Source organism: Oreochromis aureus, linkage group 17, assembly GCF_013358895.1.
Source record: "Oreochromis aureus strain Israel breed Guangdong linkage group 17, ZZ_aureus, whole genome shotgun sequence".
Classification (NCBI taxonomy): Eukaryota; Metazoa; Chordata; class Actinopteri; order Cichliformes; family Cichlidae; genus Oreochromis; species Oreochromis aureus.
Window position 1 is genome coordinate 11,701,475 of NC_052958.1, and position 15,060 is coordinate 11,716,534.

Sequence of the window (15,060 nt, forward strand, 5' to 3'; positions counted from 1 at the left end):
TCTGCCATTTTCAAGATTTACTTTTTAAGAAGTAGAGAAAATGTGATGTAAATATCAAACTTGTGTCTCTACCCAACCATCTTATTCCTTCTGTCAAACTTTATCTCGACTGAGAAAAGTACACTGTGTTCTGACAAAATACTCTGCAGTAAATTAAAATTAATACCACATTAGATTACTGCATAAATATCGACAAACTTAAATATCCAAAAACAATTAAGATACATGAATAGAGGTGGTTTAATGTCAATATGATGCCAATAAGTACCCCATATATCATGGACTTGTAACCTTTTGTAAGCAGTCTTGTTTGGACTTCAATCTTCTGGTGGTCAAGTGTGTTTAATGTACTAGGTTTGGGTATACCTTTAACCTATGATCCCTTGGCACAACAAGCTAACTACTTCATTAAATTGACAACTTCAAATTTCCAAACTTTAGAATAATTCAACTGATAATTCTCTTAAATCCAGCTATGTCAAGGCTGACAGGTGTTATTCTTTATAAAAGCTCAGGAGTATAATCAAAGATTGGGTGGAATTTGTCCTTGGTGTGCTGAGCAAATTCAAAACAGTGTGCCACTACCTGTTTATCTCATTCAAAAGAAATAGACACAAGGAACCCCCCCGCCCCCGCCCAATATTCTTCATACTCTGTGATGTGGAAGTTTAGAGAAAATAAATGGGGTTTTTTAAACTATTTCTTTAAATACCACCAACAGGCACCAATTCAAAACCCAGCAAGTCTCCTTTAATACCTGGGAAATTAAATTGTCAGCCCATTATCAGCCGGGTCCAGTCGTCTGTATCTAAAATGCAACAGCACGCAACTGAAGTACACAAGATTCTCCAAAAAGAGCAGGACATTTACTGGAGACTGCAGTTTTGCGAGGGGTGGAAAAGAGAGGACTACCAGAGCGAACACAGATTGGTGGTGGGGGCTAGTTGCATTAAAAATGTTAAGCTTTACCCAAAGTCATTTTCAAGCCAGCCAAGCATCAAATGGAACACAGTTTAAGGAAAGAGTAGGTACTGATTTTCTCTGAGGTCTGACAGCTTGGACATGGTGTGTGTCTGTATGTGTGTAGTGAGCAAACAAATATTCTTAGTATGCTGCATTATCCCTTGCTGTGAAAGCAGAGGTAGTGGAAAGAAATCATGGAACATCGCATTACCGGTTGGAATGTGTATATCTGAGTGTCTGTGTGCGTGTATGAAAGACAGAGATAAAGATGGAAACAGAAGGAGTGACAAAAGACTGATAAACAGCTACAGGGCTGATGGGTGGGATGAGGCTCTGAACAGAATATCTGCACATGTTGCAAATTCTCTCTCATCTCCATATCTGTTGTTTTCTTTTATAGCACATGCAGCTTTAAGCAAAGGTGACAAAAACTGGCATGCAATACGACCAGGCTGTACCTATGTCTAAGTTCAGTCAGGAACACTAGTTAACACCAGATTGTTATTTTCATCTGTGGTAAATTTATATCTGGCAACTCCCACCCTTCTACGTTCACACAGTGCAAGGAAATATCAAGGCATTGTGAGCACACCTCCTGGCCTGTATACACACAAAGCCAGAGGCAGAGGGAGAGAGGCCCAGCAAGACCCCAGAACCACAGAAAACAGCATTTATTAAGGCAGTAATAGAATCAAAAAATAAACTGTGGTGGAGGTTGGTTGCAAAGCTTCTTGCAGATGAGCAACAACTATGGGCAAAGTAAAGTAGCTTTAAATGACTATATGAGATTAGCCATGTCTAGAAATGGATGTCTAGAAAGTATCTACTGAGCCATCATTAATACTATGGTTCATTTATTAAATCTTACTGATAACACTGAAGGTTTGTTAACAATGTCTATAATCATTTATGATTGTAGAATTTTAAAAATGTGAATTGCATGAGAGTCTCTTCAATTATACACATTATATACCTGTTTTTAAATACTATTACCGATATAGGATTTTTAAAACCTATATTGGGAATCTAAAAAAACAATATTATGAAATATTGACTGATATGTTTCTTTTTCGGTAAGAGCCAGTAAAATCATCAGTAATATAGTTGATAAGCACGCAACTCAATAAGAGTCTTCATTTTTGCTTGTTTGCTCATTTGTTATCCTTCAGCTAAAGCTAATGCAATCCTACAGTAGATTTCAGGTTAAGGTTTCCAGCTTTGTGCTACAGGTCATCGGGGTGGAATAAAAAGTAAAACAAATGAAAAATTTGAGTGTTTTGGACCAGTTTGATTATAGCAGACAAAACATTACCCCACCCAAACAACTGTTTAAAGCTTGAAAAGATTGATGACTCTTGCTTTGATTGAAAAGCCTGCCTTAGGGTTAGAGACTGTGTCTGAGTGAGACGCTATGGCCAAGTGATTGATAGACCACAAGACCGGTTTAGCTCTGCAGGGAGCAAAGTCGTTGAAAATCAAAAGAGGGGACAGCGAAGGTCTATGATTGTATTAAAACACAGATGCGTGGAGTGACAGATGGACGCACACTGTGAATAAGACTTCTATGACTCATTCAGGCCACGTCTGTGTAGATCTCTGCCAAAAGCACAGATCTGTCAGTAACTAAGGACACAATTATATTTATATTGATTTATATACTGGTCTTTTCTGTTTTTCCTTCAGCTGGTACCCACTAAAAAGGAGGACATATTACTCACTGTTAATGCCTTTTCAATTAAGCACTAATTGAACTGTTATCCAATTCAGGTTTATGGTTAAGCCATCTCTACTACATTAAGCTCCCGATCACAGTTCTTCCACATTAATATGTCAAGTGAGTACATGATGAGAAAAAACTGCATTCATTAGGTTACCCAGCAAGTGCGAGTTAAAACAATAAGTGTTGTGATTTAGCTTTTCAGTATGAATCATGAGGCTTTGTCATTTACTTACAGCCAGTTTAATCTCCAATCTTAAATATTTGTTCTCTTTTGGACAAGCAACCATAAAATAAGTGAATAAGAGCGTTAATAGTATAACTAAGCATAATACTGAATTATCTCAACAGTAATTATGTCTGCTTGTTTAGTGTTTATTAAAGAAAACACCAAGTCCACACAGGAACAGATTTTATCAACACATTTCCAGTGTTCCCCCTTCCTGTGCTGTGCCCCCCTCAGAGTGGCAGAACACATGTGATCGCTGACAGTGAACATGTTCCCCTCCGACAACAGAACCCCAGAAACCCAGCAGTGTCGATGACAACGCACACCCCTGCCTACACTACTGTGAAGTTTCAATTACCGGTAGACTTGCTGCCTGACTGCTGCCAGTCACCCTGACGGGGACGGGAAAGACAAGCAATCCCACCAGGGTGCTGCAGAGTATCCTGGTTACACTTGTTATTTATCATAAAATATAGCTGGTTGCATTCAATGTCATGTTTAGACACACATAATAGTTTTTTGCAGACATAGAATAAAAAATCTTTTTTAAAAAGAACAGTTTGCCTAAACATGCTTGACAGGTTGGCAAGCGGTCATACAACAACATTTTTTCTGCTGGATTAAAAAGGCAACATATCAAATAAAGTAAAAGCAGTAAAAGAAGAGCAAAAATAGCAGATAGAAATGAAAAGAATAACTAAATGCTAAAAACAATGGTAATTGTTCATGCCTTCCTTAAAAGATTCCCAAAATAAATTGGGATTTATTTTTCTTAATCTTGTTTCCCTTGGTATATAAATAACAACAGTGAATTATAAATCAATTACTGGAAGTCAGGATCCAGACCAAATAAAGCTAAATCTAAATCAATAAAAGCTAAAATGAAACCAAACCTTAGTCTAACCCAATGTCTTGGGGCAAATCTCCAGAAGAGGTGTCTCTGTAATTGGTGCAGCAATGGTTGTGAAGGTTATGGCTATTATAGGTGAGCATGGGGAGGCATAACTGCTCACAACACCGCTCTCATTGTGTGTGAAGTAGAAGAGGGAATGTATGGTGTTCTGCTGCTCACCGTGACCTGTATCTTAATGAGGGGGACAAATCAATACTATGCTGGACAAAGAGCTACTGCTGCCATAGACAAAGGGTTTTTCAGTGGCAGCGAACATGCGAGCAGGGTTCAGGTCCGCTTATATCTAAATGAAACATTCTGAAATTCATTTTAAGCATAAACACAATTTCTGGCTTAATATTTAAGTCAGATAATTCTTTAAGTTTAAGATCGCATGCTGTTGTCACTTTTTTGCTCAAGTTCTTCTTCTCTTCTCTCATCATGTTTTCTTCTTCTTTCTTCCTCCCATATTAAATCAACAAAGAATAAAAAGTCCTCCACTGTCAGACAGCTAGATTGATCGGTGACAGATGCAATGTTTACTCACGTAGTCGACGCTCTCAACTATTTCACTTTCTACAACGCTGAAAAAAAAAGTACACTCTCATTTCTCTTGACACCAGATATGCCAGTGGGCTAAAATAAATCCAGCAGTTTTCAAAACATTCTTACTTGTACTGGTAATTTTCAACAACAAGTCACTTTTTTTTCTGGGAACACAGCAGAATGGCATTTATAACTCAATCTGAACATATTCAGTCAACACTAGACTTAAAGCCAATACACGTATTATATATACTGTGTTTGTCGAATGGCTGTGCAAACGACTTACAGCATCAAAATTAACAGTCAATTCAGTAACAAAGCACTTTTTGTGAAATGAGGATAAATCAAGAAGATAAATAGTGTATAAAAGCAAATATGAGGGGAATTCAAAACTCATGAACCACTAAAAAACAAATGAATAAAGCCTAAAAGTTAATAGGGTTGTCACTAAGGATGTCAACACAACTGATACTTCCAGTATCTTCGATGGCAAAATTCTGAAAATGTGACAACTGAATAATTGCAAATAGCTAAACGAGCTTTACTGACCTCCTGAAAATCGTCAAACTGTTGTTCAGTGACGTGAATGTCAACTGCTTAAAGGTGTTGTGTGTGTGCAAATGAGTATCTAATCTAACAGTAATTTTTAATACAGATTATTGTCCAAGTATCGACTTTTTTAGAACCCTACAAGGCAATACATGTGGTGTGAAGAAGACTAGTGCAATAAATACTGAAAAATCACCTTGAAAAGGTTCCCTCAGTCACCAGAGTCTATGCTTAGCCATAACTTTACCCGGGAGCTCTTTCTTAATAAACTTATAGACTTTGCCATTGGAAGTAGTTTCTCCTTTCAATTACTGATACTTATGCTCTTAACATCAATGTAAATTTAATTTGATGGGTAATCTGTGCAGAATTGCTCAACTGGATGATCTGAAGAGCAGTTAAAAACAATATATTTGAGAAAAAAATTAAAAGATTCAATACACTTATTTGCTGACATTTTAAATTAAGCATCTTAGCATTTGATAATAAAAAAAACATGTCACACAAAGACATCGATGGACTTAAAGACAGACAGGCAGGGGATGGACCCAACGCAACACAACTTGTTTAATGTTTCATCAAAGGTGAGCTCACTGTGGGTAGTAGACAATCCCGGAGTTTGACAAACACGGAGTGAAATGACAATGGGTGGGAGACGTCTTGGGCGAGAGGCTGTCTTTTAAAATGCAAAAGTCCATTTCCAGTTGAAAAGAACATTGGCTGTGTGCAAGCGTCTGACTTGACAATTACATGAGTGGTGCGAACGGCGCTGCGCCTTCACTGATAACCCGTCACATTCTATTAAAACTCCAGCACTCCAAAAGAATGCTCGAATGGAAGAAAATTATCACAGGCGCACACACATACACAATTTTAAAACAGTAAAACCTTCTGACAAAGATTCTTTAGCTGCATTATGTCTGCTTTAAAGGAAGGAGAGACAAACTGGAGGGGGAATAGCAACTATCAAGTGAATTTATGCAGAAAATATAGCTTACAAAGAACGGAACAAAGAGGGAAAACGACTGTGTGTATGCTCTGTCTGCTGCTGAATGCTAAGCTATTGCAGAGTTGTCTATCTGTAGTTTCAAAGGCTCCTAATGGCCTTAGGTTAGCCTTGGGGCTACAAGCAATACCTTCACAGCTTTAAGGAAAAGTTCTCTTAAATGTAGGGAGTTATTACTTCAGGAAGATACGGGCAAAGATACGCACAAGGACTTTCCTCTGTGACAGTTCAGTAAGACGCACCACCCACTACGCTGCTCCATACGTACAGTAAAAGGTGTTAACTTCTTGTCCTTCCTTTCCTTTAACTGCATCCTGCCTCTCATTTGTCCTGCCTTCCTCCCCATGAAAACAACAGAAATTAAATTACAGAAAACTTATGACTGAAACCGTTTTCTTCACAGAGGCTGAATGGAAAAGCACATCACATCATAAGTCTCCCATCCTCACCATCTCTCTCGCTCATCACCTTTTATTTCTTTTTTTAACTTTCGATCTGAGCAGTTCCAAATGAAGGATCCCTCATACACTTGTCCCGCGGCTAGGAGTCACGTCAACGCTTCTCTCGTCCTCTCTCCCTCTCTCTCTCTCAACAAAATGATTCATTTTTCTATTACGCCGATGAACGTGTGAAATGAGCTATATAATCAATAGCATAGGTTTGTAAACAGCAGCCACACTCCAGGGAAAATGTGTTTTCTTTTTGAAAATAATACACTGCCTGTGTGTGTGGTAAAGGATGCTCATCTGACAATGTTTACAAGGGCAATTTGCAGGAAATAAAGACACAGGCAGCTCAAAATGAAGGTATATTTTATAACGGCAGCAGGATGAACAGGCCGAGATTTGAAAAGAGGACAACAATATCTACAGCAAAGAGCTGTTTACTTACTGTACTATGTTTAAAGTGTAAGCCGTGCTGTGACACCGTGCTATGAGTTTTTATAATGCAGAAAAAGCTTTGCTATATACAGTGTTGAGAATGGGTAGAAAAGGAATATATTCTATGAATTGCTGCTCACGGTGATGCTCACAGCCTAACATTTGTCGCTGTACCACTTATGCTCTGCGTAACCGCCAAAAGGTTCACTTCAGAGTGCAAATGTGTGTGACAGAGCAGGAATGTGTGAAAATAAAATGGGACCCTTTTTTATGTACAACCTCAATTCCAAAATAGTTGGGACGCTGTGTGAAATGTAAATAAAAAGAAGATGCAATCATTTGCAAAAATGAACCCAGATTTTATTCGCAGTAGAACACAGCAAACATAACAAATGTTTAAACCGAGAAAAAAAAAGGTCATTTTGAATTTCCAACACATTTCAAGAAAGGTGGGACAAGGCAAACTTTACCAATCTGCAGCATCCCCTCTTCTTTTAATAACACTTAGTAAACTGGAAACTCAGGAGACCAGCTGCTGGACTTTGGGAGAGGATTTTTGTCCAATTGTTGTCTAACAGAGGATTCCAGCTGCTTAACAGTATTTGTTGTACTTTTCTTTTCATGAGGGTTAGTGAAAGGTCTGGACTGCAGACAGTTCAACATTTGAATTCTTCTACTATAAAGCCCTGCTGTAATAGATTAAGTATGCATCTTTGGAATTGGGATAAAAACATGCTCTCCTCTGAAAATACAAGTCCATACAACTAAAATAGTCAATCTCTGCTTTTGAACTGTGGTGATGACAAACATCACACATCCCCATCCATCCATCCATCCATGCAACATGACTATTATTTAGGACAAGAACAAACTTCCTCTTTCAACAGCTATAACCCAATCTGCCATGGGAGACACACATAGGGGAACACATATCTCTGGAATGCACAAGGTGTCTTTAACAAAACTGCAGTGTTTGACACTGCACAACACTCCTGAGCCAGTTCCAGCTGACACTGTTCAAGAGGCAGGGCATGTCCTGCACAGGTAAGCAATCAGACACAAGGCTAACACAGTCTTTAGTTTTCACATTCACACTTGCCTAACAGCAAATTAATCTAACCTACGTGTGTTTTCACAGTCAGAATGAACCTTAAGCACTCAGAGAGAGCACATGCAGCCTCAAACACAGAAAAGCTCTAGCCACCATGTTTTAATGGCAGTGTTGGTCATGGTGCAGATTTAGATTCATGTGCATTTTAAGATGCATGAAACTGTTTAGCAAGATACAATGAAATTGCCACATTCACAGCAACATATTAACTACTTTTTCTCAAGGACTTACTAATAGGTGAGCACGGAGCTTCTCATCCTCAGCAGCAATCCTCTCCCGTATGAAAGCCTGCTGAAGGCTCTCTTGGACCGCAGCTCGCTGTTCAGACAGGAGCCTGGACACTTCACCGTGCACTTGGGACTTAGCCTCAGCATGTGCCTGTGCTGATGCCCGGGCCTTCTCTGCCTCTGCCCTGTGTATCATCAAAAAAAAAAAAAAAGTCAAACATTCCTACACCTTTAAAACCATTTAAATGCCATAAGTTCATGTATAAATTAGCATGATTAGCATAATTTAGCTTAGTGTACATTCATACATGCTTCCACATTAGGAAGAGAAAATCTGTTACATTGGTACAACATGTCTGTATATGTGGCGCTTCAAAATCCAGTTTTCTATGTTTATTAAGTTCAAGCGACAACAAATGAGCTTCTTCAGTGTTTATAAGACTACTTATGCTCACGTGACATGCAGTTCTTCTGAAAACAATTAAAAGGTCTCAAATGTAAATACGGTGCTTCTGTATATGAATTTTATTTTATTCCAACATACATCCAAAAATCCATAGACTGTATGTAAAAAACAGAAGTAGCCACCACAACGTCACCCACCGGTTTGCAAAGTCTGATTTTAAAAGCTTGATGTTAGCATTTTGGCCATAATGATAACATGAACACCAAAAACCATAATAGAGAAGTCCAATCCAGTGACCAGAATTAAATAAGTGGAAGCCTAGCAGACTGGTTACCGCCTAGCCAGTACATTTCTAACAATAATAATTAATTATAATTCTAAATAATTACATTCTCACATTAGGAAGAGAGAATTTTCTATACAGACCAAAAATATTTTTTGTGAGAGGCTGTAAACAAGTGTATTTACATTTTAACATGGCCTATAAACTAACTTGCTTTTGGAGCCAGCCTCAAGTGGGTAATCAAGGAACTGCACTGTTTCCCAATTTCATGTGGGCTCATTTTTTTCAGTTTTGAATGTTGATCCATACTCATGTTTTTGCTATTCCACATCTTCCTCAAAAATGACAGCTTTGAGAAGTAAGGGTAAATCAAAAATAAAAAGTTATAAAATTCACAGTCATGTGAAACTGAAACCATTTATCAGATGTCTATCAGAATTTATCAATTCTTTATAGTGAAACTAAAGAGTGACTTTACAGTAAATAAACAGAAAACGCTAGCATTTAACCACAAAAAAGGAACATCAACCTTATGAAGCAGTAGTATAGACTGAGGCAGTATGCACTCCGCAGACACAGGACCACCATTTGAACCCTGTCACTGGGTTCACAAAGCAGCTGCCTCTTCTTCTCTCATTCTCTCCGTTTCTACTTCAATCACGAAACTGATCAATGATCAGCTGATCGGCTTTTCTCTCTTGTTTGTTTATCTCCCACTTTGCGCCAGAAAGAGGAAACCAGCGGATTCGCGTTAAACAACAGCAGCACGTTTAAGCTTGATCAGCTGTTGTTAGAATTTATTTAATATTAATTTCTAGTATCAGCTGATGTTTGCTGGAGCCACAGCTCACTGGGTTCTCATAGTTGCCTAGCAACGCGCTCCCTATTCGGTGACAGTGTGCTTGATTGAATAAGGAGGAACATCCCTGAAACCCTGAAAGTCTTCCTCTGCTCGGAATCAAACAGTCACAGCAAGGTAAAATAAACAGAACAGACAGAGTGAGAGGCAATCTGAATTATGACAGACTGAAAACATCACAAAAATCCAAAGAAAGCCCTGAAAAACACTCTTGACATGAATGAAAATGAGTCAAAACAAATTCCTTCACATATGAATCAGCCATCTACGAACCTCAGCAGAGGTCTCACTCATCTCTTATTGTATGATAACCAATGAGGAGACACAGCAGGTGTGTATAAATTGGGATTCATCAGAATAAGTAGTTCTTCCCGTTTTATTTCATCTCTTCACAAGAATTCAAGTACAGAAAAGTTAAATGACTCATTTACAGCCTCATCAGGTTTGTGCATTATGGCTCATTATGATAATTTAAATGGATCATCCTACACAGCAAGTGTATAGTGAGAGTCATGGGTGGCTTCCTCAACTCATGGCTATATTTTCTTGACATTACAAACACCCGATAGGATTTCATCTTTTATTCCATTTCGAAAGAATCCCATTATCTCTTCATTCACTTGTGAATACACCGAACATTTAGACAACCACGATGGACAGAATTGACTAACTGACCATTCCAAGACACCGGCTTTGAGGAAATGATGGGTAGGTCGGGCTAATTAAAGTATGTATGATGTCTAAAAGCTGCAATACCATTAAATGTTGAATAAAGTGAGGTTAGATGGGGACCCAGATGAAAAGCCTGCAAGAGAGACAAAAGTAAGGCGAGTGTGTGAGCAGTGGCGACATGACATGTTTGGCCCTGAGGAAGTGAAGCAAAGAAGAAGTGAAGCACAGAGTGAGAGAAAGAGATGGAGAGAGACCAGCCATGTCCAGTCTCACAGTCCACTGGGCTGCACACGTCAGCAGACTCCATCCATCATCAGGCCCCGACTCACGCACACACAGACACACAGGGTGCCTCCTAATGGCCTTTTACATTCACCATTTCCCCTCCGATCCACGCTTCCCTGCCTGCACTGCTAATGCACCTAAGCTACCTTTATCCAACAAGCTACTGCTAAAACTATGACACATGACTGACTGTATATCACTTTTCTTGAGAAAAAAGGTTTGGTTTCAGTCATGTGGGCCACTAAAAGCTACAAATTTCACATTTAGGACATGCCAAGTTTGACACCTTCAGGAGAATAGAATTCAATAAAAATGTACCCAATGAGACATTTGCCATTTGCCATGTAAAAAAGGTTCATAAGTTCCTGAATAGATGATAAGGAAACTTTAAAATAGCGTGGTTTGTGTTGTTCTATGAAATATTGTTTTTTCCATGGGTGTAGGTGAACTAAAAAATATAAGCGATTCATATCACCTATAAAAGATCCTGACAAAGTATCAAAAGCTACCATATGAACAAAAGAAAGAAAGAGGGCCAAGAAAATAGACAGCCCAGCAAAAAAATCTTTTTTTACCGACTTCCCGACAACTGCTAACCCAAGCAAAGACTGCTATCACTAGCAGGATGCTATCTGTCTGCTTCACCTCTATTGCTTTCCAGTCATTATTGCCCTGTCTCTGGGATATTGGACGCATTTTTCATTCGACTGTAGAAGATTGACACTAGGAGGAAGAGAGGGGCTTTGAGGTAGAGAATGGTTGAACCAGAGTCGGAGAGGGAGAGAGAAAAAAACAACACGTACAGAGTGCAGGGGAAGGGAAGAATATCATGTCTTTGGAGGATAAGTGGATGATGTTTGGCCGGGTTCAGGACAGAAAGAGGGAATCATTTGGGCGAGTAACCAGAGCTTTGATTGTTCCCTGGCTCAAGCCTTAAAAACAGAAAGATGGAAAGTCAGAACCACTGAGGAATCATTATTTTGAAGAGGAACAAAGCACAAGTGGGTCGAACTGTGTCGACCTTTCGAGAAAAGAACTCGCCACATTCGTGAGGTGACCTTGAACAGATGGACTAAGGAATACTTCACTTCTTTAGGGCACTATTTTTAAATCTGGCAGACATCAGATCTGTGGCAGTTCATACGGGAAAAATTATACGTTGATTTTGGAAATGAATTAAAGGCAAGCTTTGTGTGCATAGTCATCCAAAAACAAAAAGTCAAAAACAATGAGTAGAAAGTACATTTCAAAAAATGCCAATTTCATTTATATCCAGCACTTTGAAGCTAAATATCATTACCTTTATGCAAATATCAAAACAAAGGAAGTTTAAATCCATGCCTCCTGTTAACTCAACATTAGTCATCATCCTTCTCTCTCCTCAGCTCTTCACCCATTAATCCTTCCTGTTGTCTACCTGTCATCTGCACAAGATGTGTCTCAATACTGTATTGGATTCTGACAGGCCTGCATAGCAGTGCAAGCTCAACCCAAGTGCCTTGAAACAAAAGCATTTAAAGGCCCGATGCAATATTGATGTAAGGAATAATGTCGCAGAACGCTGGCTATGAATATTTTATAGAGCTATGCACTCGCTCTGACACACACAAACGCGCACATACACTGCACCTGACAGTGGGTGCTATCAAACACTGTAGCAGAGTTACATATAAATGCTTACACTGACAATCAGTTTCGTGGGAAGATTAATGCGGAAAACAGCAGAAAGAACATAAAAGCCTTATCCCACTCTTACTTTACCCAAAACTATAAAGACACAATCGCAATAGTCTTAGGAGCTACAATCAAGCCTCATCAGTAGCTAACACTTTCATTCTCACCTGATTTCTTCTCCTATCAGACAAAGTACACAGAGCTCCAACTCCCAACTGAGCAGAATAAGTTCAGAGGTCTGATGCTTATCATTCTGTGCAGGAGTGTCTTATGTAGCTAAAAGACTGGGATGATATTAGAAATGACATTTTAACAACCAAACTCCCTAAAACCGATTCTACAGATATTAGATTTGCTGCTAGAGTGGACAGACTCAATAAAAATAACCGAATACATCAGCAGCATATGCTTCCATACTAAGAAATCCAGATGTCTGATTTTTTTTGTTGTTGTTTTACAGTTCAATGGCATTGGTACTGGCCTAATAAATTGTCGATAGGAGTAGTTTCGCAATAATATGATTAATTTTACAAGAGGCATCATTTGGAAGAAAGACCTCTATAGAAAAGATCTCATCATGCAGAAAATGAAAGACTGAAATGACTGCATCACACACACATATACAGATATGCTGAGAAAGACGTGTTCTCATTGCTACAGTCTGTGAGCTCAAGATATTGTTGTTGTTGAATTTATTTTCCAAAAGAACTGCAAGGGTGCTTACTTACAGCTGGTACTGCACTTTAAGCTCTTGGTGTCAGGGTAGTTATCAGGGATGCGAACAGATTGTTTTTAAGATGCTCACTGCAATTATCGAGGAATTTCCAGTATAGGGTTCAGTGCTCAAGTGTAGTTGCCACCTAGCTGCTGATTTGGTTTGGCTGTTCGGCAGGGCAGGGAAGGACTGTTGCAAGGTGTTTCCAGGTTTCACACATGTTTAGAACAGTTACACTGGCAGTACTATTTTTGAGTTCTACTTTACCGAGAAGTTCCACAGACACTTAATTCTTTACAATTTATGAGAGAGGCCTAATCAAAGTGGCAGCCATACATACTCTAAGCTTTTTAAAATGCAAGAAATACATATGATATCAAAGTTCACTAAAAAAATCAGCATCAGTACCTTATGAGATTGGTTGATTTAATGACACTTGTTAACCTGCACATTTCCCAACAAGTGCTAATTCATCAACACAGGGGAAAACATGAAAAACATGCAAATAACGATGTCAGTATATCAATATGTAATCCCTTTATCAGGGTTCAGGTTTGCTCTAAACACTCAGTTTCTTTCAACTATTGGCTCCGCATGATGCCAGTTTTGCGGTCATTCCAGATGGTTGTGAGCAAAGAAGACCCAAGGACTGCAGAAGGACCGTATGCTTTTCTGGGAAAAACTAAGCACACCCTTTCTGATTAAGAGTGCAAGTACCATCCAGGTACTGCTAAGCAAATGCACTTGATAAAGTGAGTGATAAAGCAAGTTTGACCACTTCTATAAAGGCAGACCTTTTATCATTTTACTGGTCTGGAGCATCAAGTGTGCAATTTCTCTTTCAATGCGCAGAAAAGCTGTGAAAAAAAAAAGTTTTACAACCTCGGTACCTGGGCACCTTTTAAGTTATTAACTCAAGCATGAATTCCTCTGTATACCAAAGTATTCAAGAGTCAAATACGAGGCCATTTGTCTGACAACTAAAGCTTGGGGCAAACTAGGTCATGCAATAGCACAATGATCCCAACGACAGCAGAAAATCTACAACAGAATGGCTGAAAAAGAAAAAAAAATCAAGGTGTTACAATGAACTGAAGTTCAGCACTGAAAACTGAAATGCTGTGCCACTGCCAATCATACTTCCACAGTGATGTTGGAGCCTGATAAAATCATATAGACAAACTATTACTTCAAGTTATTCTTACTAAATGTCATTCTAATGTACAAACAACTGAACTAAAGCTTTATCCACATGACTGTAAAACAGCTACTTTAGCAGAGTGCACAAACTAAAACATGGAGTTGGAACAGAGCATAACAGGTCCATTTAGGGTATTATTATTGGCATTCCAGCCATATTATTTTTATCATAATAGAGGTAGTTCCTGGTGATAGTTATAGTGTCAGGGATGGCCAGATTCAAAGTATCAATTTAGCAGCTGTTTGATTATGTGGCGTGGGCGTACAGTCGTTCATTATCGGTACTGTTTTTATTCTGTTTGTATGCTTGTACAGGTCTTTGTGAGCTCTGTTTAAAAGGGCTCAACTAAATATATGATTACTAATATTAGGAAAACCACTTTTATTCTCATCATGTCTATTGTTATTATTACTGCTGTGGGTGTGACAGTACTACAAAGTTGCTACATCACAGTATTCACAGAACATGATAAAGATGAAACAGTACATAGTGCATTCAGACTAGTAATGTCGTCGATTCAGATGCAATTTGGAATATAATTGCTGTGCAGAAACAATGCGGGCTAAATCATGTCAAATTCAGGACCTTTATTTGTTTGTTTTTAAATAACCTCACAACTTTCAAAGTCTTTTGAAAGCTGTGCTAGCTTTGTGTGTGTGTGTATTTCAGCACATGTCTGTGATGTGAAGATAAAAGATAAAAATAAACAAAATGTTAGACTCTGTAGGATAGACCGTCTGCGTCTGATCTGGGAGCAATAAAGAATTTAATAGACGGCATGGTTAACAGGGTGGGAAGACGGAAGCTCGGAGAGAAGGTCAGTGTTCTCACTCAAAAGTCTGAC

At 38.7% G+C, this 15,060-nt stretch overlaps 1 protein-coding gene across 2 annotated transcripts in view; it reads right to left on the bottom strand.

Annotated features, from left to right (window-relative positions):
• Positions 1-15,060, bottom strand: part of chchd3a (coiled-coil-helix-coiled-coil-helix domain containing 3a) — a 76,993-nt gene that overhangs the window by 47,107 nt on the left and 14,826 nt on the right. For both annotated transcript variants that reach the window (XM_031726627.2, XM_039601576.1), the window contains exon 5: positions 8,126-8,306. In XM_031726627.2, coding sequence (XP_031582487.2) covers positions 8,126-8,306 — 181 coding nt within the window. The remainder of the gene's footprint in view (positions 1-8,125; positions 8,307-15,060) is intronic.